The following is a 25,825-nucleotide window of genomic DNA, read 5'->3' on the forward strand; positions in this document are numbered from 1 at the left end:
CTATGACTAGGCGTGTGTGCAGGACGAGGGATCAGACACACTGGCACAGGACAAGGGGAGACACAGACTATAAGTACACATGAGGGAAGTGGGGAAACAGGTGGACACAATCAGGAATCAGGGAAGACAATCAGACTGGTGACACAAGAGGAAGGGCACGGAACTTGAAACGAAAGGAGAGTTAATTTCCAAAATAAAACAGGAAGTCACAAAACAAACATGGAGACAGGACAAAAACCCAACTTGACATACAGGTGTGACACCCTGTTTAAATTTACTGAAAAAACATTAACTTGTTTTCAAAAGAAAACCATTGCCACTGAGGGAATAACATGTTGAATAAGTTATGTTTGATATTGCAGTTCTGAGTAAGATAGTCCATGTTGGACTTTAAAGTATAATGCCAATGTTTAGAACATATATTTTGGGGAGGAGTGTGGAACGCTCAGCCCTCGCATTTCCTTTTAAACCTGCCCCATTCCTTAAATTTATTAGTACTCCCCCCGATGGTGTAAGCTGTGTCGGCACATTACTGCAAGACACATAGTCTGAGCCTGTGGACTGTTGAAACACTCAAAATGGGACGACTTTATATATTTGGTGATTAAATTATATATAAGTTTTTATACACCACTAATGATATAAAATAAGGTCTGAATGGTGTGTATCTGTGCAGGGTCACAGACTGAAACAGAATGGCAATTTATCATGTTCATATTTTTGTACTTAAAAGTGGAAAAGCATGAATATTGCAGCTTTATCCAGGCACTGCATGAGCTATTCAGTCCTCCATAATGAAACACACTTTAACCTGACAACTTTGCATTCCGGTCTGCATCCAGCTTGCATCATGGCAACACAGAGGATCAAGCGTATCGCCTTGACTTTCAGGGGCTGCTAGTGCCCAGGTGTTTTGAAAGAAAATACTCATGTAGAGAATGCTCAGCCTTGATTAATCATGCTGTTACAAGTGAAGAGCAAACAAGTTGCACATATAGAACATCGATTACACAACTGTTAAAGGTTATTTGGATGGATTACCCTGAAATGAGGCATCCTATTAATACATTAAATATTATAAACTGCCATACGGCTCAGTTAACACACATATGTGCAGCTCTGAACTTTTTAAGTGATGCAGTTAATATGGAAATGATTCTTTACATAAAATACTTGGCATTCAGGTTGCCAAATACGATGTCATATACCTACAATATTCCGGATGTTCCTTTAAAACATAACACGCATATAGAATTATGATGATGTGCATGACGTCAGGGAGTTTATTAAATATTTATAGCGCGCTAGCCTAAGTCCATATATCTTCACAACTTCTTTATGAAAAGGAAAGGCGGGCTGAGCATCTAAATCCCGTCGGAGGGGAACAGAACATCCGCGCGTTTGGGACGCAGGACGTGTTGGACTTTCCACGCACAACCAGGAGAAGGAGGATAACGATGGGCGTCAAGTTCCTCTGGGATTCGTTTTAAGACAGTGGCACCATGCAGTGATTGATTAACTTTACACTACTTAAGAAACACTTGTTTAAAGGCTGAGAGAGCATTTTTCTTTTTCTTTCCCCTCTCGCTGGAGAGCCTATATCCTCCAGCTCCAAGTTGTTCTCACAGTTCAGCCACCTATGAACGGGAATAGTGCGATTTACGCGCAGTTGGTGCCTTCGACTAGCCACCCCTTTCCCCGCATGCCAGCGTGTCTGACTTTCGGACCCGTATCCTCACCAGACTCCGACCGCGGACCGAAAGAGGAAGAAGTCTCCGATGGAAAATCATGCAGCGCTTTGAACCCATGGAGACATGGCGCATAGGTTCCTCTTATCTACGAACGGATCCAGCGCCAGATTCGCCTTCATATTCACGGTGTCACTGTCCTGCACCTATTTGTGCTACAGTATTATTTTTTGCCGCAGCACAATCATGACAACCCAGGGTTACGAGGGGAGAAGATGCTCGCCGAGCAAGAACGCGGCAGGGAAGAAACTTCTGGGGAAATTAAACGATTGCGCTTCGCTGGAAGTCAGCTCGGCTCTGGATGAGTCCGCTGCCCGCCGAGGGTCAAGTGATGTCCGCGAGCAAAGTAAAGCCCCTTCCTCGTCTGGAAGCCACTGGGCTGACGTGAAGTTGAGAAACATGAGTGTTGTGCAAAAATATGGAAATAAGAAGCTGCCCAACGCGTTGATAGTCGGCGTGAAGAAAGGAGGCACCAGGGCGGTGCTGGAGTTCATCCGGATACATCCAGATGTGCGCGCTCTTGGAACAGAGCCGCACTTTTTCGACAGGAACTATGACAGAGGGCTTGACTGGTACAGGTGAGACACTATTTAAATAAACATTCATACTAAAACGTTTTTTTGTGTCTTTTACTGGGAAATTGTTCATTGATATTTCTGCATAGAATTTGCTGTTTGCACTTCAGTCACCCCTCTGCTCTGCCGGGCAAGGGACTCTGATATATGACGTAATGATGAACGCTTCCATGTCCAAATGTCCATTCAACTCGTTTTCTGACAAGTATGAATGCAGGTGTATTCTAGTACAAGGCACTTCCCTGTCATGTAATTCTATTGAGATGGCCTATAGTTCAATTTACGGGGAACATCTCTCTCTGTGTGACATCCCCCAGATGTTTGCTGTCAGCAGGTCTCCATGGTGCTGAACAGACGGCTCCATGAGACAGATGTAGGATCAGTTCACACAAAAGAAAAAAAACAGCCAACAGTGCAGATGACACAGGCAGCCTGTAGGTATACCAGCAGACTTCAAACAGCCACACCAGGGCACAACATGTTGTTTTTTTTGCCGGGCTGATGAAGGCAAAAAGGCCCACAAGGTGCAGTGAGCCCAGAGAATCGACCCCCCACCCCACCCATCTCTGTCTCTCGGTGTCACTCATTTATTCGACAATGTGTCTTTCAAGAAGGCCCTGTTGTATCTAATTTGAATACGAGACTTATTTTGTTTTCCTTTTCAGTTTCCTCTCAACCAAAAAAAAACAAACAGATTACGCAGTGACTGAAAACGTCAAGTCGGCAAAGGTCCTCCAAAAGACTCGATGGTGTTGCGTTGCATTATGTCATATTGTTGGAGCAGCCTTCAGATCTGCGCTCTCACACCCACAATGCCACCAGTGTGGCGGAAACAGACCTCAGAGCAGTGCTTCCAAGAACATGGAACAAGTGGGGACATCTGTTCTCAAGCACGTAGCTGCCCATTGTGTCTCAGCTGATGGTTCGCTCACATCTCGTTAGACTTGCACACACTGCAGTTTTTTTTTTTTAGACTTACTTAGCTTAGAAAATACCAGCTGTATTTTTATGCCTCCGGCCGACAACAGCCATGGCCGGAGGTAGGAAGGAGGGTTTGGGATTCTCATGAAGGTGATATTTCAAAAGAGAAGGAGGGTATTTTTCAAAATTGGTACAAACTTGAATTCCAGGATGAACTGATTCCACTGTGTTTTTGGGACACATGGACCTGTTAGACTTTTCTCTCAATTGACACAGACAACAAGGAGGAAGTGGATAAAGGTCGACCGTCAAATTCCCCCAGGATTTGTTTTAAATTGGTAGCATCACTAATTGATCCAGACTTTAGACTTAATAAAACGTGTTTAAAGAAGGACTGACCAGTTTCTTCCCTCTGCCACTTCTTTAATTAAACAATTGCTCTCCGCTGGCAGTCAGGACTGGATGAGCCACTGGGCTGACATGAAGTTGAGAAAAAAATCTGGGAATAAGAAGCGGCCTCACGCATTAAATAGTCGACATAAAGAAAGGAGGCACGAGGGCGGTGCTGGAGTTCATCCGGATACATCCAGGTGAGAAGGAATGTCTTCCACCGAGACTCAAGATGAACTGTTTACATGTTGGCAGTCAAAGGTCACCGTGACCGTGACCTCAACCCGTCCCATTCTTGTGAAGGCGATACCTCCAGTGCACTTTGAGTGAAGTTCTCCATATTTTGACACATGTTCACTTGGACTCGAGGACAAATTGATTGGACTTTTAAACATGTTTTTTGGTAGCTCCAGAATTCAAATGCTAATTATGACAATTTCACATAAATGTATAATAGGATAAAATGATGAAGCGATAACATTTTGGACAGACGTGGATGTAAATTGCAACATGACTGGTTGGCGGAGGAATGGAGCCACAAGGTGGTAATTCTAGTTTTTTGTCAAGGTGTGTCCTTTAATAAATGAACCGTTTAACCCAGCAGAGACAAACTTCAGTGGGCGGGCACTAAGCTCATTACACCAGTTTGATTCCAGGGCCTCGTTTCAGCCGAGTAAATCAAAGTGTTACGTCAAAGTGCCGCAGTGCTATCAAGCTATCAAGTTTGATTTAACCTTAACTTCATAGGCTGAAGAGTGAAAATACATTTGCAAAATGAATAAACAATGCAGTGAATGTGATGTCTGTATGAATGCAGTGTACTTGTGCAGATGCGAGATGCTCCATCACACACTGTACAGTAGAGACATCTGGAAAGCTGATCCATAGTCCTTTTAATCTTCAAACTAATGAATGAATAAGAGGCTCTACGATCACAAAGATGCAAAAAAACACTCCAGATTCCCCTGGTTTGAAGATCAAAAAAACATTTCATAATTTGCATGTTCATTAAGGTCTCTCTTCAATTAAAATTCCTGATTTTAATCTTTAATTCCCCCTGTAGTATCCTTGGTTAACACTGGGAGGCCATGTTTTTGTATAACACAGGAAAGAGAAGGTACAACTTCCTAAGGCGCTTCTTGAGACAGTTTATTGTTGTGCGTGTTTCTCAAATGAAATGGATTGAGAGACGTCCGCAAACGAAAGGCGTCGCTCTTGTTCACACTTAACAGAACAAGCTGCAAAGGAATCGACGGATACCTTGACACATGCACGGCGTGATGTTGCCCAGAGGATGTTTCCTTTGAGGGGTGAAAGTGTTGATTGATTTCCGTGTGCACAAAGAAGGCCGTATGTAAACTCAGTGTAACAGGGGGTCGGTTGTACATCATCGAAGGCATTTCTTCGTTAACAAGCTTCTGCAGCAACGGCAACTTAACAAAAACATTAGAAATTAATCCACTCAGTGCGGCAGCAACCTTCCTTCACATTAATCTGCAATCTAAATGCAGCTTAATGATACATCGGGAACTGTTTATGCCCAGAGGTTTGGGCTTCACTGAAGTTTTGATTTTGTGATGTCACTCTTAGATCTAAGCAAAGATAAATCGAGGTCCCACGCTGATCCGATGCCACAATTACAAAGCTGGAATATTGCACACTTGTCAGAAGCTGACAGTTCATATACTCGGGATACTTAAACAATACCATGGACACCGAGGCCACAGAGGCTGGTTTAATGCAGCTGTTATTCAACTTGGCAAGTGACTGAGTGGTGCTCATTGTGTTTGACTGGCTCTCAGTGATTATCTGTCACGGTGTTTGGCTCGTTGGCAGCGCGTCGCCTAAAGTATCTTTCCATTTTGATTAACTGTCACATTCTTCTCTAAAGCAAGTAACAATGTATTTGCTCATTACACATGTGTTGCTCTGTGCACAAGTTATTAGTTTGCCTTTTTATCTGTCTACCAAATTACTTTTATCATTAATTTATTTTTCATTTAATCTGTTTTCAGTTTTCTTTTTTTTTTCTTTTTATCTTCCGACCACAGATCTTTTGGGATGCATTAAAGTGGCACTATTAGGAAACATCTGGAGACTCAAATTAATCAGAAACACCTAAAACAATTTAAAGAACATATACATAAATGATACATGAAGTGTGGCTCCAAATGATCCATGAAAAAGAAAAGTCCTGCAAGGAAAAAACATGTATACAAAGTAACAGAAAGAAGTTTTGAGTCTGAGAAAGATTAACACATTTTAGGCAGGACATATGACTGAGAAGAAGTGAAGAAAATAATTAGGCCTATATAGAGAAGTTATTATAAATTATAATAGTTTAATCTATGAATAGTCAAAAAGACAATGAGCAGCAGTTTATTTCTAATCATTAAACAGAGACAGGGGGGCGGGGCTTGTGCACGTTAGGCTACGCATGGAGCGATGGATCGTTCCCTAATCTAAGAGTGCAGGTGCATATTTCATCTTTACCATTATAAACGAGGAACTGCAGGAAGTTGGCCTCCAAGTTTTCCAATAGAAATATATAATCACAACATTTGTGACGCTGGTTCGTTTTACAAATTTGCTCGCAGCTAAAAGGCAAAGGCTTTTCATCTGTAGCATTATGACTAATGTTGTCTGATTATGCATATGGAATAAATGCACTTGTTGTCACATTTTGGATGCATTGAGTTGGTAATATTGATAGCTGCATGGGCGCTGTCCAGTGCTGATATTGTTCTCCTTTGCATGTGATATATGTTTTTGTCATTGCCTTGCAGTCACTTTTATTTCAACTTTTGTTGACAATTCTTTGGCCAAATTCAATTAAAAACCAAATGTATATCTACTGTTCTGAGTGCCATATCTGCTTTTATTGAAAATAAAAATAACTATTTGGTAGCAGATTTATCTTTTTGGTGTGTAATGAGCATTATAGCCTTCCAGACCGACTACATGTGGAATTAAATGTACTAAACTTACTATCTTTTTCAAAATTGCAAGTTTCTTCCCAAGGAACGATGATAAACTAATTAATTATTCATTTTCAGAACTAATCTCTGTAGAAAAGAAAGCTCAACATACTCTTTTATCAAGAACTACTTTGCTTTTATTGAAAGTTATTTCTCATTAGCTCATATCTGTTGAACAGAGAAAAACATACAACATGTGACACCAAATTAACTGCGGTCAAACCCAGTCTGTCCCGTTACATTAAGCGTGTGACGGATCATTTAGGCTCTGAAGAAAAATGGTGCAGTGTTCATTACTGGGCCTCCTCAACAGAACACACACACACACACACACAGCCAGCCAGCCTCATTTATTTCACGCGAGTGTGTTCGCATGGCCATACAGGAGCGGATAAAACATACCTTTCACCGACCACCAGTTTCCTAGCTCTTCTCTCGCCACTTTTTTTCCATCCTCCACAGAATCAGAAAGATCAAACAAAAAAATATGTCGCTATACAACATCAAGACTTAAAAGGGCATCTCGGCTCTATTGATTTCACAAGAGTCAGAAGCACTTCCAGCTGATTCGCAGACAAGGGTTGAAATTGTATGAGAGGCTATAGTTGCAGCAACAAATATTCTGCAGGTCCACATTAATTGGCTCGGGGAGGCAGGGAGCTCTGGAACAGTATCATCAGAAAGGTTGACGAGGACAGAAAGTTAGATGGTTCTCATTTAACACAGAAAACTGCCCATTATACAGCCATGGATTGTGAGGCATAACTCTGCATTATTAATGAGCTGTCTTCATTGCAGTGCAGCTCAGAGACATGTAGTGGTTAACGTTAATTAAAAAACAACTCTTTCTGAGATGTTTCCCCGGTGAGACCAGGCTGAACTGCAGAGACATTGTGCTTGTATTCCTTTGAATAGAATCATTTTGTAATCGTGCATACATTTTGTACACCAACAGTGCCTATCTGGCTGTGATGTGTGGTATTTCGATACACACTTGCACTACTTGCTTATTAGCCATCAATCTGTCTGTCTGTCAGTCCACCATTTTGTTCCAGAGAACTATTTTATAATTGCCATGAAATTGACATTCATGGTGTTCAGAGGATGAAATATCTTCAATAACTTAAGTGATTACTTCTCCTGAAACACCACAATGAGGTTCACATTTGTGTTTTTGACCAAACTGTTTTGACAACTATTGGATGTTACATAACAAACAAAATGTATGTAACTAACAAACTTACTTAATCTAAACTAAAACATGATATTTTCTACTAAGTAAACCTACTTTGCAAGTTTATTTTAAATAGACACTGCACATTGTGACACGGACCAATCAGCGTCCTGCCAGGAGCTACTGGTAGCTACATGCAGCTACATGCAGCTACATGCAGCTACTGACAGCTACATGCAGCTACTGGCAGCTACATGCAGCTACATGCAGCTACATGCAGCTACTGACAGCTACATGTAGCTACATGCAGCTACAGGCAGCTACTGGCAGCTACATGCAGCTACTGGCAGCTACAGGAAGCTACATGCAGCTACTGGCAGCTACAGGAAGCTACATGCAGCTACAGGAAGCTACATGCAGCTACATGCAGCTACAGGCAGCTACTGGCAGCTACATGCAGCTACTGGCAGCTACAGGAAGCTACATGCAGCTACTGGCATCTACTGGCAGCTACAGGAAGCTACTGGCAGCTACTGGCGTGGTTTAGGTTACAGAGAGCGACTGTTGGTTCAAAACAACAATGGCGGCTCCAGAGATGTTAGCGTAGATGCTGCAGTAGCATCAGTTATGCATCAAAACAACACTGAAGGTTTTTCCCAAATGGGAAAATATGTTTTCGTTATTCCCCCGACTGGATCTGGCATCAGTGTGATTGACAGATGGTTCAGCTAATCACCTCCTGCTTCCAGTGACAACTTCTCAGATGGTTCTGTGTTACAAACCATCTGGCGGGTCAGGTTAGTATCAAAGGCCTGTGCCTTGTGCACCTTTCATCCCTCACAAATCCGTCAAATTCATCTTCCTGTAACTCACGAAAACGTAACACCTTATAAACTGGAAAAATCTTGTCAATATACTTAATGGATGCAGTACTTATTATATTTTGACTCCACTTTTCACGTTCTAGGAAATATGGTTGTTGATGAAGTCATTACTGTACAGTGTTTGGTTCAAAATAATTGTAAATGGCAGCTGTCTGATTTGTCACTTAATGTGTCTTGAAAGTGAAAATAAATGTCAATTTTTGCTTGAGTACAAATGATACTATCAAACTAACTGTCATTTTGTAGACATTGCAATCTGGAGATATCCAGCAGTCAGCAATCCTCAGCTCATCTTAGCTCATCCTTAGAGAGTGTCAGCTTGTTAACTCTCCCCCCTCGGCGAACCCAGTGTGTCACTCCCTCCTGACCGGTGATCAAATACCATCTAAGCCCTGCCTCCTGTGTCTCCGTGTCTACTTTCCCACCATCTAACTGAAGGGTAAAGCCACTAAAGGTGTGTGTGTGTGGACTGTCCTCCCTTCATTTATACATATCCTTGACTCACATTGTGAGAAGCTATGGTGTGAACTTTGAAAAGCTCCAATGTTGATCTCTATTCTCATTTCTGAATGATGAATTGAGAAGATGCTGCTGTTAAAATCCACACACAGGTGATAGTGGAGAGGAAGTGTCTAGGGACAGGCAGACTCTTTCAATTAAGACATTTACAATGTCGCAATGTTATTATTATGAAGGGCGATTTACATCAATTATGAGACGAGAAAAAAAAAAAGAAGAAGGTTTCGCTGCCAAACAGATGATATTACAGCGTTGCAAAAAGCTCAAATCAGCTGTAAATGCATCGAGAAATACACAAAGCAGTAATCCTCATCTGAGAACGAGCAGTTTAGGATTTCAGAGCATTCCTGTCTTCATTTCAGTGCCTGCGGATACTTCCCCGTGCCACATGTTAATGTGGCAGCTCGTAGCTCAGCTCAATTCGGCGTGTTATTGTTCAAGGAGACCAAGTGTCAGTCATTTCCCTCTGCAGACCAAACCAGGAATAATTGTTACTCCAAGGAAAACAAGAGCAACTAAATGGGTTTTGGTTCACGGTCAAACACATCATCGCCAGACAGTATTGTCCTGCTCTGAATATGTTTTGGGAATTCTCTGATGCCATGAGATCTGGCTCAGTCTGCTACTCTCAACCAATTTGTCTTCTAATAAAATAGAGAGACGCTTGATTCTCAGAGCGCTGAATTGTTATTCACCTCTGTTCCTCACCTAGCTGGATTGGCCGCAGGATTTGCAGAGTATCCGTCTGGACTGCTCTTTGTTAACTCTTAATAGACTTCCGAGGCACCGGGCCTCCGTTGCTGGTGATTAATGATCAGATGTCATCACAGCTGTAATCTAAGTGAGTGATACTTTAATAATGGAGCAGCTCTCTTTAGCGGAGACTGGATCTATGCTAGATCAAGAAAAAGAGGAAGATGCCATTTTTAGGAAGTGCAGTGGCACAAACATGATGATTCACCCAGCATATGAAAGCATAAATTAAAAAATTATTAAATCATGTGAGCGAAAAAAGAAAAAGAAAAAAAAAAGAAGCTCCAATTGAAGACATATAAATGTGTCGAAAAAAAAAGAAGCAATTCGGGGCGACTGTGGGTCAGTGGTTAGCATGCCCGTCTTTCAATCAAGAGGTTGGCATTTCAATCCCCGCCCTAGTCGATGTGTCCTTGAGCAAGACACTTAACCCTGCATTGCTCCCCGTAGCTGTGTCTACGGTGTATAATGTAAAGTGTCTTTGAGTATCTTGAAAAGCACTATATAAATTAAATGGATTATTATTATTATTAATAAATTACCCTGAAGCTGCAAAGACAGGCTCTCAGACACTTGTTTAATGTTTTACTAACTAGACCAAAATACTATATAAGTCCAACTCGGCACGGCATTTGCATCCTATTTTTTGTGTGTCTTTAATTTATTTTAATCTTCCATTTTGTTACCATTGATATACTGTAGTTGCATGTTTTTGTGTTGCTCTAATTCAGTCTGAAGATCAAACAATGTGTTGAATATTATTTGACTTTGACTGCAGACCTCTGATAAAAGTTGTTGTTCTATTTCTTCAATACATTTTCACTTCTCTGTTTCTGAACCAAAGCTTTTAATGTGACCGTGACCATCGTGACTCTTGGTGCTGCTTACTGTGATAACACACAGGCAACAAGAGCCGAGAGACATTTTTCCTTTAATTCACTGTGTAACTGTTTGGTTGTTAAATGACTCAGGGGACCAAACAAACACCGCACGTGTAATGGATACTTTGATTTGGACCCCTCTCCGGTCAGTCTGTGAGGCTGCACATTGTTCAAAGGGCTCATTAATCGTCCTCGTAATGACACACATTTGTTGTCCGGTGGGAGGGACCGGCCATTCTCTACATCTGTGCCCACAATCACATCCGTGTTTGCCTGCAGCTGTTATTGTATTAGTAATAGTCTAATTAATTACATGTAATAGAGAAGATGATGTGCATTCAGCACTGGTTAGCTTCGGATATATATATATATATTATCGTGATTTTTCTATATTGACCAGCCCTAACTTAGTTTTATATATATATTCACCGTGTTATATATTATGTATATTCACCGTGTTATGTATTACTACAGCTATATATATATATGTATATATAGATAGATAGATATAGAGAGAGAATCAGAATAGAGAGATATCATTTTTGTTTGCTGTTCACAAGCTACTTGCATTTTGCACGTGGAGCCTTGTTTCATGACTGTTGAAATTTGTGCCGCAAACATTTACTGAAAACTTGCCTTGAACGTGCAATATGCAACGTTCTGTTTTTAGTTCAAACCGCAGGGAAACGACGGTACTACATTCTGAGTTCATTGATCGTTCCCGAGGAGATGATTCAAAGTTGACCTTTACTGGTTCCGATGGTCGGAATCCCCGATGAGCCGACGTTGCTCATTAAGTTGTTCAACAAGACGCACTCGTCTGGGGCCGAACAGTCCACCGGTTTAATTCAGTCACCGTGCATCACACCAACTAGCTTTCAATGTCCAATCTGTGTTTACTTTGTGAGTCTGTGTAGTTTAGTTCTTAGTCTGAGTCAATGGCTTATTTGTTCGACTGTTAACTGGATTGAAGTTCAAGTAGTTGCTATTTGCTCTGGTGGCCGTGTGCCGTGAGTGGGGTCCTCTGTCAATTATTATGTGAAACAAGGGGAGATTTTGAATGCTTAACATCTTTGTTTCCTTATTAGTGCCCGCTTAAAACTACTTTCATATTTGCTGACCCCTTATAGTTATTACCAGCACCACCAAAAAGGCCCAAGTGACATTCCGATGCCCCAGTGCTCGCCGTAGCTGGAGGCGTATTATCCTTACGGGTCGGCGGTCCGTCCGCTCTAGTCTAACGAAACATGATATTTTAGGAACACTTGGAAGTTCTTCAAATTCGGCAGACTCGAGGATGAACTTATAAACTTTTGGTGGTCAAAGGTCAAGGTCACTGTGATCTCTACGCTCGTCCCATTCTCGGGAACTCACTATCTCAGTATCACTTTGAGAGAATTTCTTCAAATTTGGAAGAAACGTCCACTTTGACTCAATGAAATGATTAGATTGTCGTGGTCAAAGGTCACAATTAGGACATTTTCAAATTGATATAAGTGGGCAAAAGAATTATGAAGTGATGACATTTTGGACAGACTTGGATGTAATCTGCAGCCGGGCTGGTTGGCGATGCAAAGCGGTATTTTTAGATGCTGGAAGAAAATTACTGAGTATATTCATGCTCCCGACAGTCCTCTGTTGACGCTGATGGACGGCACTAAAGTACGTACAGAGAACTTGTTTATACATACGGGTGGTTTCAAACTCACAGCTAAATGAACATCTTTTCACGAGGCTTTCTCCAGACCACGTGTGAACTGTGAGTTCAGACCCTGCAGGACTCAAAGTGCTCATCACAAATGGTTAAGCACTTCCAGAATATACAAATGTTTGTGACACAGGTTAATGACCAACGCTTCAGGGCCCTGGGAGAACAACTGAGCAATTTAAAGATGTTAACTGGCAAAAGTCAAAGCAATCACTATGGGGATTAAATCTCCCAAATATGAATCCATTGCTGATTAATGACTGTAGGTGTACATGCTGTATGAGAGCAGTGAATGCTTTCCACTGTTGACCCGATCCTTATTAGAATAGTGAAAAGTAGAGTTAAAAGAGAAAAGAGAAAGAGAAGGAGAAAAGAGAAAAAGTGGTCATGATTTACTTGGTTAAAATATATATGGGGTCTGAAACACAGGTAGCAGCAAGAATCTCTGCCTGTCTGACCGACATCTCTCAGTGGATGTCCGCACACCACCTGAAAATTAACCCAGACAAGACTGAACTTCTCCTTCCAGGAAAAGGCTCTCCCACCCACGACCTGACTATTAACTTCAACAACTCAGTGCTGGCTCCGACTCCGACTGCCAGGAACCTCGGTGTGACACTCGACAGTCAACTCTCCCTGACTGCCAACATTACCGCAACAACACGCTCCTGTAGGTACATGCTGTACAACATCAGGAGAATCCGACCCCTTCTCACTCAGAAGGCGGCACAGGTTCTGGTCCAGGCTCTGGTCGTCTCACGGCTAGACTACTGCAACTCCCTCCTGGCAGGTCTACCTGCTGATGCCATTCGACCTCTACAGCTCATCCAGAATGCAGCTGCTCGACTGGTCTTCAACCTCCCGAAATGTACCCACACTACTCCGCTCCTCCGCGACCTTCACTGGTTACCGGTAGCCGCCCGCATCCGCTTCAAAACATTGGTACTTGCGTACCGTGCTGTGAACAGATCGGGTCCGGTCTACATCCAGGACATGGTCAAACCGTACACCCCATCCCGTTCACTTCCCTCAGCTTCTGCCAATCGGCTTGTAGCTCCTTCACTTCGAGCTAAACACTCAACAAAGTCACGACTGTTTGCTGTGCTGGCTCCTCATTGGTGGAACGAGCTCCCCATTGACATCAGGACAGCAGAAAGTCTCTACATCTTCCGTCGCAAACTAAAAACACATCTTTTTCGACTATACCTTGAATAGGGAAGGTAGAGCCATAGTAGCACTCTAGTAGCACTTAAATGCCCCTTACCGATAGCACTTTGTTGTTTAGCACTTTAGTAGCACTTAAATGGCACTTACTGATAGCACTTTGTAGTTTAACGTTATTGAAGAAATTGATTCTTGTTGTTCTGAGTCTGGACTCATGGTTTAATGAACTTATTGTAAGTCGCTTTGGATAAAAGCGTCAGCTAAATGACATGTAATGTAATATATTCTTTACTTCATTTACAGAAAGAAATTGTGTATAAACATTAAAATTAAGACGCAACGCAATACGATGCGCTGGCCGACAAAAGGTTTCCATTGATGGATTATTTAGGTTTGAAAACCTTTTTAAGAGCAGAGGTACGTTGAGACGTTAAGCTCATGTTGTGATACGACACAGAGTTACTGACGGTAACCTTTGTATAATGACTGAAACACTTAAGTATTTCCATATTTAGTAAAGCCATCTACAAATGAGGTGATAACAAACTTCACTGATTACTAAGCTCGTGACTGGAGATGTTGATCTCATTGGATTCCTTTCTCTTTATCTATTAAAGCGATCATCACAAAAGCAAAACAGATACTTGATGAGTAATTAATAATTCTGTTCTATTGACATTAACTTGCCAAGACCCTTTCTATTATGTATGTTGTTGGGATATTTACAAAACAACACCATAAAATACAACATTTTCAAATGCTAACACACTAAAATGTTTACAACAACAATGGAAGCGATTGGCCTGTTATCTAAATTATGTTTACTATATTATATTCAGCATATGTTCTGATTTTCAGAGCAAAAAGACACCTTTTGGAAATGCATGAATACTGTATATTGACTAATTTTACAAACCGTGCTGTTTTTGTGTGTTATGTTCGGTATATCAATATATTCATGAACTTTGCTTTTACAATATCGCTGACAATTCAAATCCAGACTATCATTAGAAAAGTGGAAATGTTCAAAGTGTTTCGGAGTGAGCACAGCAGTGTGTAACTGGCATGAACTGTGCCATACAGGCACAAATTGGGTTTTCATAATTGATATTAGTTGTGAATGAGGTGTTTCATTTTGCGATAGATCGAAGATGGCCCGCTCCTTAAGTGTGTGGTTGTGTGAATTGTATGTAGTTTGACAACAGGAGTCCTGCTTTCAATGGTAAAAACTGTAATAAATTAAATTCAATGTCACAGAAGGACGAAGTGTACAGACGTCAACTCGAGCTTCAAATGCAACGCCGAAGCATCCAAAACAAATTAGCCTTCAACCGAGTCCTCTCTTTTGACCAGGAACGGCTCTCATTTACAGTATTGAGCTGATCTTCCACACCCGAGTTCATTTTCCCAGAGTGATTAAAATGTCACCGCCAGGAAGAAGACTGGAAATTACCTCCAGAGAATTTAGCGTTGACTCTGAGTGAAAAGGTGGTAATCAATCAGAGCACTTCAGTCAAATGTCAGTTAATTAAGGTGTGTGTGTGTGTGTGTGTGTGTGTGTGTGTGTGTGTGTGTGTGTGTGTGTGTGTGTGTGTGTGTGTGTTCCACAGAGCAATATGTCCTTTTATTAAAGTATGTTTTTAAAGTTTGGTTTCCTCCGATACTTTTCATACTGATAAAGATGCTAAAGTGTCAGAAACGTGGGCGATTGCCCTCGGAGCGATTCCATTGGTATGACAATCATGTCGATTTTCTAAGTGCAAATAATCATTACCGAGCAAGGACGCAAACAGCTTTCCGCGAAATCACCCACCGCCATAAAGATCCTCAATTTTATCTTTTACTTTGCAGATTTCTTGGGGGCACGGGGAGAAGAAAGAAAAAAAGAAAAGAAATCCTGCCAGTTGGTTCAGACGCCCGACTCAGGAATCACACGCCCCGCCCCCCCCCCCCCCCCCCCGGCCCAGAATAACAAGCAGACACATAAATGAGGTTGCATGCTGCCAGGTGTGTTTGAGAGAGCAAAGAAAAATTTTTTAAAAAGTCTGCACATCATTCTGACCATCGAAGGTTAATAACGCAGTGCAACAACATTATACAAAATTCGAATTCAAATAAATGTTTGTAGATATTACAGTTGCCCCCACAGTGTTCCTCATTAGCATCACTCCAAGACGGGCGGCTTGGAAGTTATTATCCAGGCTGCTCACGTTGACATGAGACGCATCCCTTCTTAATGTCCTCGATTTCAATAAAAAATAAAGAGGGACGTCCCTTGATCGTCGGGTCGCACCTCGTTCGCGGTTAAACCACCGAGCTCGGAGGACGCCCAGGCTGTAGGTGTCGGTTTAATGAGCCACAGGGAGAGATTTGAGTCACATGAAGCGCAGCGCTGTTCACATTTCTGTTTTCATGGAACCGTCTGAGAACCGATACTGAAGATACGGTGAATTCATCACCGAGATGGAGAAAACGAGTCCGGAGAACTACTCTTGGAAGAAGATGCATTCTGTGAGGAAGTATGAATCCATCTTTGAAGATGATCTGCATATCACGCTGTGGATCTCATAGAGCAGGTGCTCACAGTAAGAACACAGAAGGACCCCTCCTTCTGTGTTCCCTGTGACAGGCTGGGTTCTCTGGCTTCCTCCCACAAGTCACTTACTTCCCAATAATTGTGTACGTTGTCTTGTCCAGATCCAAATGTCAATAATATCCGATGTAAAATGGGTCTTAAGTATTCAAATTCAAAAAGTTCCCTTTTTACATTCAAGTCAAAGCCTTTGGGGGATCTTTCGTAGGGAATCATGATATATTATTAATAACCCTTCTCTACACTTTCATGATAATTGATCCCAATGGTACCGCTGGCTCCCAACGTGCAATTTTTTTAATTTGGTACACCTTATTTCCATATTGTCTCCATCAGTGCCCTCGGTGCTGTTTAGCTTCTGTGTAACATTTCATTTAACCGGTGCCGAGACTCACGGCTGTGAAAATCAATAACCCGAGGTAAGTTATCAAATGTTACAGATTCGTCTAATGGCCAAGACTCATTTTCGAGTTTTATATTCTGCATCTAACCCCAAAAAAACTGTGAGTGCAACATTGCTGATGTAACATCATGCACCTTTTATAAACACCTCATCCTCCAGCTGTGTGTACATGCATAGACAGAATATAGGGTTGTATAGCCTGCAGCAGGCAGATGTGTACATCTGCAAACCTTCACTGTATGCGATCTCTGAGCGTGGAGAACATTCTTGGAATTGACGAGCCAGATAACGAAGTGTGTGTGTGTGTCTGTGTGTGTGTGTGTGTGCGTCGAAGCTGTTTGCTTGAAAAGGTGCTGTTCTCATAAAAGATTAATAGTTGCCTCGTGGCCCAGAGGCACCCGAGCCAACAACTCAGGATTTATAAATAAAACCAAATGGATCAATATTTCCAAGACTTTAGAAGGAGCCTATGGCTACCTCTGGCCATAGAGAGAGAAAGCTTTGAGAAAGGTTAGCTTTTAATCGAAGCCCTCCCCCAGTCATAATAAAGAAAGTGTGGTATTTGATCATCAGAACCACGCAGAAATGTACCTGTTATTCCCCCTGTTAGGTTGTAGTGGATTTTATATATATTTGCACATGTAGATAAGAGAAGTTTATGTTTTAAATTAATACATAAAGAAAGATATGATAATTAATTTGGGATATTATGAGGAATATTCTGGAGGAATGTATTGTGAAACATAAGAGAGGATCACTGTTTTATTATTCTGTTTTAATGACAAATGTAATTATTAACTATGATGCATGAGAATGAATGAATGTTTTATTGTTTAGACAATAGTTAAAATGGATGCCGATTGAAACCTAATGTGTTGCTTTTATTCGGAAGGCAGGATAATAGGGTTTTATTGTGAAGGGGAACTTCCTGTCCTTGACCGGAAGAGTGAGCTTTGACCCCGCTAGTTTTATCAATTGGCTTAGCGAACAGAACTGCGGCATCCTTTGAACTGACCAATGGAACTAACCTTTAGGTGTGAATTCATTTGCATGACCATACTAATAGCCGAGCATTTGTTCTGGGGACATGGTTCTACTGGTCTGGAGACTCGAGACAGCCCCGGTCTGTGGCTCCCTGGGAGCTGCACTCCGTCTGTGGAGAGTTCCTCCTTTCTGGCCCCACGATCGTGAACGCTACATGAGTATTATCTTTGCCATTAAATATTGTTAAACTTTAACTCGAATCCTGAATTTCCTGCGGCCACGGGACCCGGAGCTTTGAACACGAATCTTACACCCCCCAAAAAAACCTTCACGTGCTGTGAAATTGAGAGATTCAAGAACTATATCCTCGGTAATCATAAAAGTTGAAATAAACCGCAGCACAGCTGAAGCCACAGCGGCGTCCTTTTCCCATTCCCTAACAGGAAGCAGGTGACAAAGTGCGGATGAGTTGTGGCAGGGGCCAACGCGAGATGCTCATTTATCAAGTTTTATTGAACCAATGTGCCAAAAGCAGAATGACGGATGACGACCGGGGAGGAAAACCCACATGACAAATGTGACAAATAGAAACATTTGCATGTAGTTTGCACAGCCATTATCGTGGCAGCAGGATGATGATAATTGTGATGCATGTTTTGATTGTACAAGCTGTCACCTAGTCTAACAAATATGTATTCACATTGGGCTATTTTGGGTTTTGTGTACAGTTATTTGGGACTGTGAGGATGTGTGTGTGATATAATACTGCATACGTACCAGTTTGCCATCTATTTAAAACATAAAACTATATTTATTCTCTTGGTGCTTTTGAAGTAGACATGTTCCTGTTTTCAAACCAAGACAATACAAATATATAATAACTGATTTAAGAAGGAACAAAACCACACAGCCGGCCACAAAAAACATCTACAGTGAAATAGTCCAAATGGTTGCATCATGCCTCGGATGGAGTTAGACAATACATGCAACTTTAAAATATACTGAAATGACTTGTGTACAAACACACACAGCTATTGTTTATGTTAACTGTCGGATTTTTCACATTTTTGGTAATCACCGGTTCTTCCGAGTGTTGAGACTTTTGGTCTTAGGTGGGTTTGGTAACGTACGTAAACAGGGACGAGCCATTTCCATTTTCCGCTTCTTTATTCTTCTAATAATCCGACAATGTAGATAGGACTCAATCAACGTCATGAGCACTTTTAATATTTGAAGTACATTTTGCTTAAAAGTGTCCGTTTGTCATTCCGGTCCAATCTCATGAACAAGGAGTGTGTTCAAATTTAGCTCAAATGTCCTTTTGGACTGATTATTTATATGTAAAGTAATTACTTTTGACATTTTTATACATGTGACAGAAAAGACGTGTGGAAATGCTCCTTTACAGAAAAACTGTTGCTGACTCACCCCCCCCCCGTGTGTGTGTGTGTGTTTGGTTCTTTCCTTTCTCTCTCCCAAGGGGACTAATGCCTCGAACGCTCGACAGCCAGATCACACTGGAGAAGACGCCCAGCTACTTCGTCACCAGAGAGGCCCCCAGACGCATCTCCAGCATGTCCCACGTGACCAAGCTGATCGTGGTGGTGCGTAACCCGGTCACGCGAGCCATCTCCGACTACACGCAGACGCTTTCCAAGAAGCCCGACATCCCCACGTTTGAAGAGCTGGCCTTCAAGAACAGCAGCCTGGGCGTCGTCGACTCGTCCTGGAACGCCATCCGCATCGGGATGTACATCCTGCACCTGGAGAACTGGCTGCAGTACTTCCGCCTGTCGCAGATGCACTTTGTGAGCGGCGAGCGGCTGATCACGGACCCGGCCGGGGAAATGGGCCGCGTTCAGGACTTCTTGGGACTGAAGCGAATAATCACGGACAAGCACTTCTACTTCAATCGAACCAAAGGCTTCCCCTGTCTGAAGAAGCCGGAGAGCAGCGGCCAGCCGCGCTGCCTCGGCAAATCCAAGGGCAGGACTCACGTGCAGATCGAACGGGAGGTCATCGAGCAGCTGCAGGAGTTTTACAGGCCGTTTAATATCAAATTCTTTGAAACCGTGGGGCAAGACTTCAAGTGGGATTGAGAGCGCTGTACGGAAACAGAGCTGGAGGAACTTAAATGAGGGCCAATATGTTTAAATTACAAGTTTATTGAGCTATATACAATGACAAAACCAATATAGAAGAATATACTACTCATTAGATTATACTCATATTGATGGGATTCGGGTTGGCTCATTCTGATAACAAGTGCCATTTCTTTCAACAAAAAAAATATATATATATATACACAAAAGCCATACATGACATATGAATTCATCAACAGACCACCAGCATTACTTCATTAACCAAGTCATTAACCAGCAACCGTCACTAGGCCTTCCTGCCATTAAGCCACACCAGACCTCCATTAATGACGTTGCTAAAATATTCATTCCTGCTCCAAATGATCCGCCGGCTTCGCCGTTAAAAATAAGCTCTCGACGTGAAGTTGCACCAAAATGTCAAATGAATAATGAAATCAGCCAATTTATTCTGAAGAGAGCCGTTCCTCCGTATTGTTGACGAAAAGCTCCACGATGGCAGGTGTACTGAATACATGTACTGTAACTGAGAATACAGAATAACAGCTGTATTAAAAACAGATGCTATAACTCTGACGGAGGATTACCGTCTGTTGAACTTCAGCGCTTTCTGTGTCGGTATTTTTGTTGTGATCATCCAAATAAAAAAAGGTAAAAGTCTTGAATTCAAAGTATTTATTTTTGTTTTTTCTTGCCTCCACGTGAGTAAAAGTGGTGTTTTCTTCTCATGGTGTCTAGATACAGAATGATGTTCTCATGCAACGAAGCTGCACTCTCACATATGTTTATTACAGTTGCAGCCGTAAACACGTGGTTAACGGTGTAAATTGAAACGAAACAAAACTTCTGGTTATGTTTAGTAAAACACATCATGGCTTGAAATGAATATGAAATTTAAACTAAACTAAATCTCAAAGATGTATAACGTACTATTACTTAGAAAGAGAGTTGATATTGAGCCTCTTGAAAGATAAAGAAACGTCCCTTTACAAATGCTGCCGTGCACGTCACTGATCTCATTAACTTACAAGATTCCTCCTTATAGATTTGATTTTGCTCTTCTGAACGACTAGATTAACCTCCTCCTGAATTTGCATCTGGAAGCCAATCGGAGCCAATTTTATTAATAATTTCCACTCCTAATAATGATAAAAAATGATTATAATACAAAAATGAAAGACAAGTCTGGGTATGGTGGATGTGTATGCAGCTCAGTCTCTATTGTGTCTATTGTACAGACCAAAGATGTCCGATTAGCACAGGATTAAGAACACAGACGACCTCTGCAACGACTTTGAAACGACGTCTCCAGGTGATCCTCGTGTCCCGTATGAATACAGTTTTTAAATTGAACTGATCTGATAACGCCGTGACCTTCTGAATCTGTGCAAGCAGCGGCATGTTGTTTGGAGGGTTTAACGCTGCAGCCTGATTGGTCTGAGACCTTGAGATTCTCCTCTTATCGGTCCCTCAAACTGTTTGACTGACAACAACCGTGAATAAAACATCTGAACACTGTAACCGTTGCAAACACAATGTACTTCCTGATTCAAAAGTCTTTGCTCTATGAGGTTATTTAATGGACATATTGTTGAGATAATAACAAGAAAAGCACCCCTGCCATGGTAATGATGAGGCGGTATTTAAGGGTATGAAACATATGTGGGACTTCCTCCACAGGTGTTTCACTGTCATTGTTTAATCCTGTGCAATGAGCAGCCCCATCACACTTAAGGCTATTGTGCAAAAGTGTAACCTTCCATATAAAGGAAATTAGACATGCACATGCGTTCCAACCGCGCACGTCTGTCGGCCAGCCGCAACATTTAAACCGTCATTTATGATTCTCTACATCCATTTTTTGATTAACCTGCCAATGTCGTCTGCAGCTGCCGAGCCGTCAGCTGACAGTTGAGCAACTTTATCTCAGCCCAGTTAATTATAACTTTTCCCCCAGAATGCTTCGGGGCTTGATGACATGGCACCGATGAAGAAGAAGAAGAAGAAGAACCACCGGACTGCCACTGTGATACCCAATGAATACTTTGTGTGTTATCAGTCCCGCGTATGGTTACTTTCTGTGTGACTTCCATATTAGGTCAACTTTTTGGGGAACATTCTGAGGAGGAAATGGCAGCTGTTAAAGTTCTGCACACCTTTTTCCTGGAATGCTTTAAGGGAAGCCAAACCGGGTAAATAGGGTAAAAACTCATAGATATTGCCACGAAACTTCCCCAGTTGGTTACTTACATTAGAGCAATATTTTTTTGTATAAAAGTTTTTCCGAAAATATTGTGTAACGTGCTATTGAGGCATTCACACGGATGTGAACATTGGATACGTTTCAAATTATTTTTTAATTGTGTTGACATTAGAAATCAAAGGTTTTTACAGAGGTTAAATACTGTAAAACATATTGAAAAGAATATTGTGAACAGCCATGAAAAAAAAATTCTGTCTCAGAGTCTGAGAAAAGAAAAAAGTCCTTTAAAGATAAGTAATTAATATGTGAAGAAACACTAATAGATATCGCCATGAAACTTCCCCAGTCAATAACTTGCATTTATATATATTTTTTTAAATATACATTGCAATTTCCTGTTTAAATATACAAATGAGGCATCATCTACTGCTAGCTTCTACAGATGAGAATGAACAAAGTAGTCAAATAAACACCTAAATGTCTATTTGTGGATGTCTCCTTCCTACGAGTCTGAAAGAAGACATTTTTATGGTATCAAAATAACACCAAACCTCCAAAATTGCGCAGTGCATGAAAAACAACAATCATAGCCTATAATGCAATGTTCATGCTTTCATGCAGCGTCGAAGCCGTCCATCTGACACCTGCAGTTGTGGCAATAAAAACACACGGCGCACTGATGTAAATAAAGTATTAATGCCTCATTATGGAAAAAAAACACACCTTTTCTCTGGGTAACTAACAGCTGTCTGACCATTCTAACCTTCAAGGTAAATACCAAAGAAGCTGTTGTAAATGCCATGAACTTTGAAAGACTCTGAGGTAAAATACACCTCTGCCACTCATCAGGAATGTCTAACGGTACACAATCAAATCAATTACCTCGGAGACCTTTTTATTTTCCTTCTTATTAAATGAAAATAAATAATGAGGCAGCTATCAAATATATGTTTTGCAGGACCCCAAAGCTTTAGAGGTCTTTTATAACTCCTGCCTTGAAATTCCACTGACGCTCCGACCCTGAAGCTTCACACATTTTACGTCTGAAATATCATATTTTGAATATCATATATCGAAAAGAAAGAAAAAAAGCATCAAAAGTGCGTCGTCCCAGAAAGCACATACAGGCTGATTAAATTTTTTTAAAAAGGGCTCGATAATATACAAAAGAAACAAATTCAATGATGAGAAGAGAATATATAATGCTATTTATTGACTTCTGCCACTTGAAGACGCAATGCAAGCAGTTTTGTATCTTTCTGGACGGTCCACGTTCTCCAAGAAGATGTCTTCTGATGCGGGTTTACAGTGTTGGAAGTATTTATATCGAGACATCTCCCTCATGGGCCCCCGAGATGAGCCGAAGCTATGGAGGATAATGAGGATGTTTCTTTTTTTTTCTCTCCAATGGACAATGAGGGGAGCATGATTTGAAACCAGCCAGAAAACCCCTCCAGAGGAAATCTCATTAAGCTAACCTCCACCTGCATCACTGCACCTTTTTGAATATGTCATAATTCCCCAAGGTTTTCTTTTTCTTTTTTCTTCCGGGGATACGTGTTGTGCATCGTATTTCATGGTTCTCCTCTAAATTAAAAGATGTGCCCAAAACATTGGATTTATTTCCGTTGCGGATGCTTTCTCGGGATTCTGCTTCGTGGAACACAGACGAGTTCGGTGTCGCACTAATGAAAGCATTCCCATTAAAAGAAGCCGTGCAGGTATTTCGGGACACACACACACACACACAAGCACAAGCAGCATATGTACAAATAACCAATGTGAAAACCTTTCCCCTCAACTCATTTCCTCTGGTCTGTTGAACACGTGCTGCTGACCTTACCTTCAGAAAGGTCAAGTGCAGGACGGGTCTCCGGGCACACCGGCGACTAATTAAGCAAAAGAGGGAAGATGCATTCCAGCTCCTGGGACGCCTCAGCCACCCTCAGGGTTAACCAAGATATTGTTGCACATGCACGCGAGTGAGGGATTGCATGTTGAACATTACGTTGTTCTCATGCAAAATATAAAAGACCTGTGGCGGGGAAAAAGAAAGCAGCTGTATAATACATTTTTAAAAAAGGGCATATTGTTGTTTTTACACACCAGTTTGGATTTGGATTTTAAAAAACATGAGACAACGTGTTAATTGGTACACTTTCGGGGTGCTGGAAGGCAGATTTAGTTCCCGGGAGCTGAACATCAGCTCCTTCACCAGGACGGCGCAGCAGAGGATGTTCTCTCCCTGAGGCAGCTGAAGCAGTTCAACCTGCCAAAGACCATGATGGTGCACTTCTACACCTCCATCATCGAGTCCATCCTCTGCTCCTCCGTCAGCGTCTCATCCGCTCTGCTGAGAGGCTGATTGGCTGCAATCTGCCGTCCCACCAGGACTTGTTGCCTTCAGGGACCCTGAAGTGGGCAAGAGAGATCGCGGCCGACTGCGTTCACCCTGGACACAAACTGTTGTCGAGCCCCGAGAAAATATGTTATAATATGCTAATGAGGCGTTCTCTTCTTAAATGTGCATACATTTTCAGAACACAAATGTGAACATTGGATAAGGTTAAAATGATTGTTTAATTGTGATTTACCTTCTTTTTTTTTTATTATTGGGGAAGGTAGCGCCATATTAGCACTTTAGTAGCACTTAAATGGCTCTTACTGATAGCACTTTGTAGTTTAACTTTATTGAAGAAAATGTACTCGCTTGATTCTTGTTGTTCTGAGTTTGAACTCATGGTTGAATGCACTTATTGTAAGTCGCTTTGGATAAAAGCGTCAGCTAAATAACATATAATGTAATGTTATTGTGGACGGCTGAACTTGCACTGCACTGCCGCGTCTTTCCCTTTTTCTGCTGAAATAATATTTCTTTAATCTCGTCTTTATCTGTATCTTTGAAAAAAAGAGTTAAGTAACAAAGAGTGATCAAGTCACTTTCCGTGAATAATAGTGTATTTAAAGTTAGCCTATCAACCAATTTGACATCTGCTAAACAGCATCATAATTAAATGCTTTTTTTTTGTTGTAAAAATCCAACGAGAAGACAAATAGTAAAGCCACTCTTATAAAGGCTGCAGCTTTGCAACTCACAGAGCTGTTCAGCGACCAGTCTTCCATTTAAATGTGGGATCACAGAGGAAGGCGCCCAGGGGACCCCCGGAGGACAAGAAATGGTCCGCAGTGATAACAGACCTCCTCTGTAGGAAGTCTGATAAATAAGTCTGTAACTTAGATAATTAAGCACTTATGCGACTGGAGGAATGTGCCCGACGGGTTCAGGAGAGCAGGGCACAATAAGGAGCTCTGAATGACCGGCCGTTACACAAACGTTCACCGCTTTACTCGGTCGGATCCCGGAGCTCCCGCCGGTCTCGGGCAAAAGGCAGCTCAAGATCCTGAAGAATCGCAGCAGGTGGTGAGAATGAAAAGGACTTCGCTCTGAAGAACGCAGACGTCACTCGGATACTAATTGGGTGAGAAATGGAAAAGTAAGCAGGTGGATCCGAACGCCATTACTGAGAGAGTCCCCGAGCCGCACGCAGGTGGCAGCTATTCCCTGTTTTGTGGATGAAAGGCCAGATTTTGTGTTCATTGTGTGTAAATGGTCCTGTGCTTGTAGAGCTTTCCCACTACTTGTCATAATTCACCCAATCGCACTCATCCGTACACTGATGGGAGGGTTTAAGGTTCCACCTGCCCATCAGGAGTATAGCTAACATTCACACACCGTAGGCATAACTACGGGAGCAATTCTAGGGTTAAGTGTCTTGCCCAAGGACACATCGACATGGGCTAGCGGAGCCGGGGATCCAACTGCCGATCCTCTGATTGAAGGACGACCC

The 25,825-nt window shown here is 41.8% G+C and overlaps 1 protein-coding gene across 1 annotated transcript; it reads left to right on the forward strand.

Moving 5' to 3' along the window:
• Window positions 1–1,814: 1,814 nt before the first annotated feature.
• hs3st2 (heparan sulfate (glucosamine) 3-O-sulfotransferase 2) lies at window positions 1,815–19,774 on the forward strand. Its single transcript, XM_034539605.1, has 2 exons — window positions 1,815–2,326; window positions 19,156–19,774. Exons 1-2 carry the CDS (start codon window positions 1,815–1,817, stop codon window positions 19,772–19,774), a joined length of 1,131 nt encoding a protein of 376 aa, XP_034395496.1.
• Window positions 19,775–25,825: the final 6,051 nt, after the last annotated feature.

This window comes from Cyclopterus lumpus, chromosome 8 (genome assembly GCF_009769545.1).
Source record: "Cyclopterus lumpus isolate fCycLum1 chromosome 8, fCycLum1.pri, whole genome shotgun sequence".
NCBI lineage: Eukaryota > Metazoa > Chordata > Actinopteri > Perciformes > Cyclopteridae > Cyclopterus > Cyclopterus lumpus.

Coding starts and splice junctions, on each gene's coding strand:
- hs3st2 (XM_034539605.1), top strand. CDS start 1,815: ATGGCGCATAGGTTCCTCTTATCTACGAACGGATCCAGCGCCAGATTC. Junction 2,327..19,155: donor AGAGGGCTTGACTGGTACAG/GTGAGACACTAT, acceptor CTCTCTCCCAAG/GGGACTAATGCCTCGAACGC.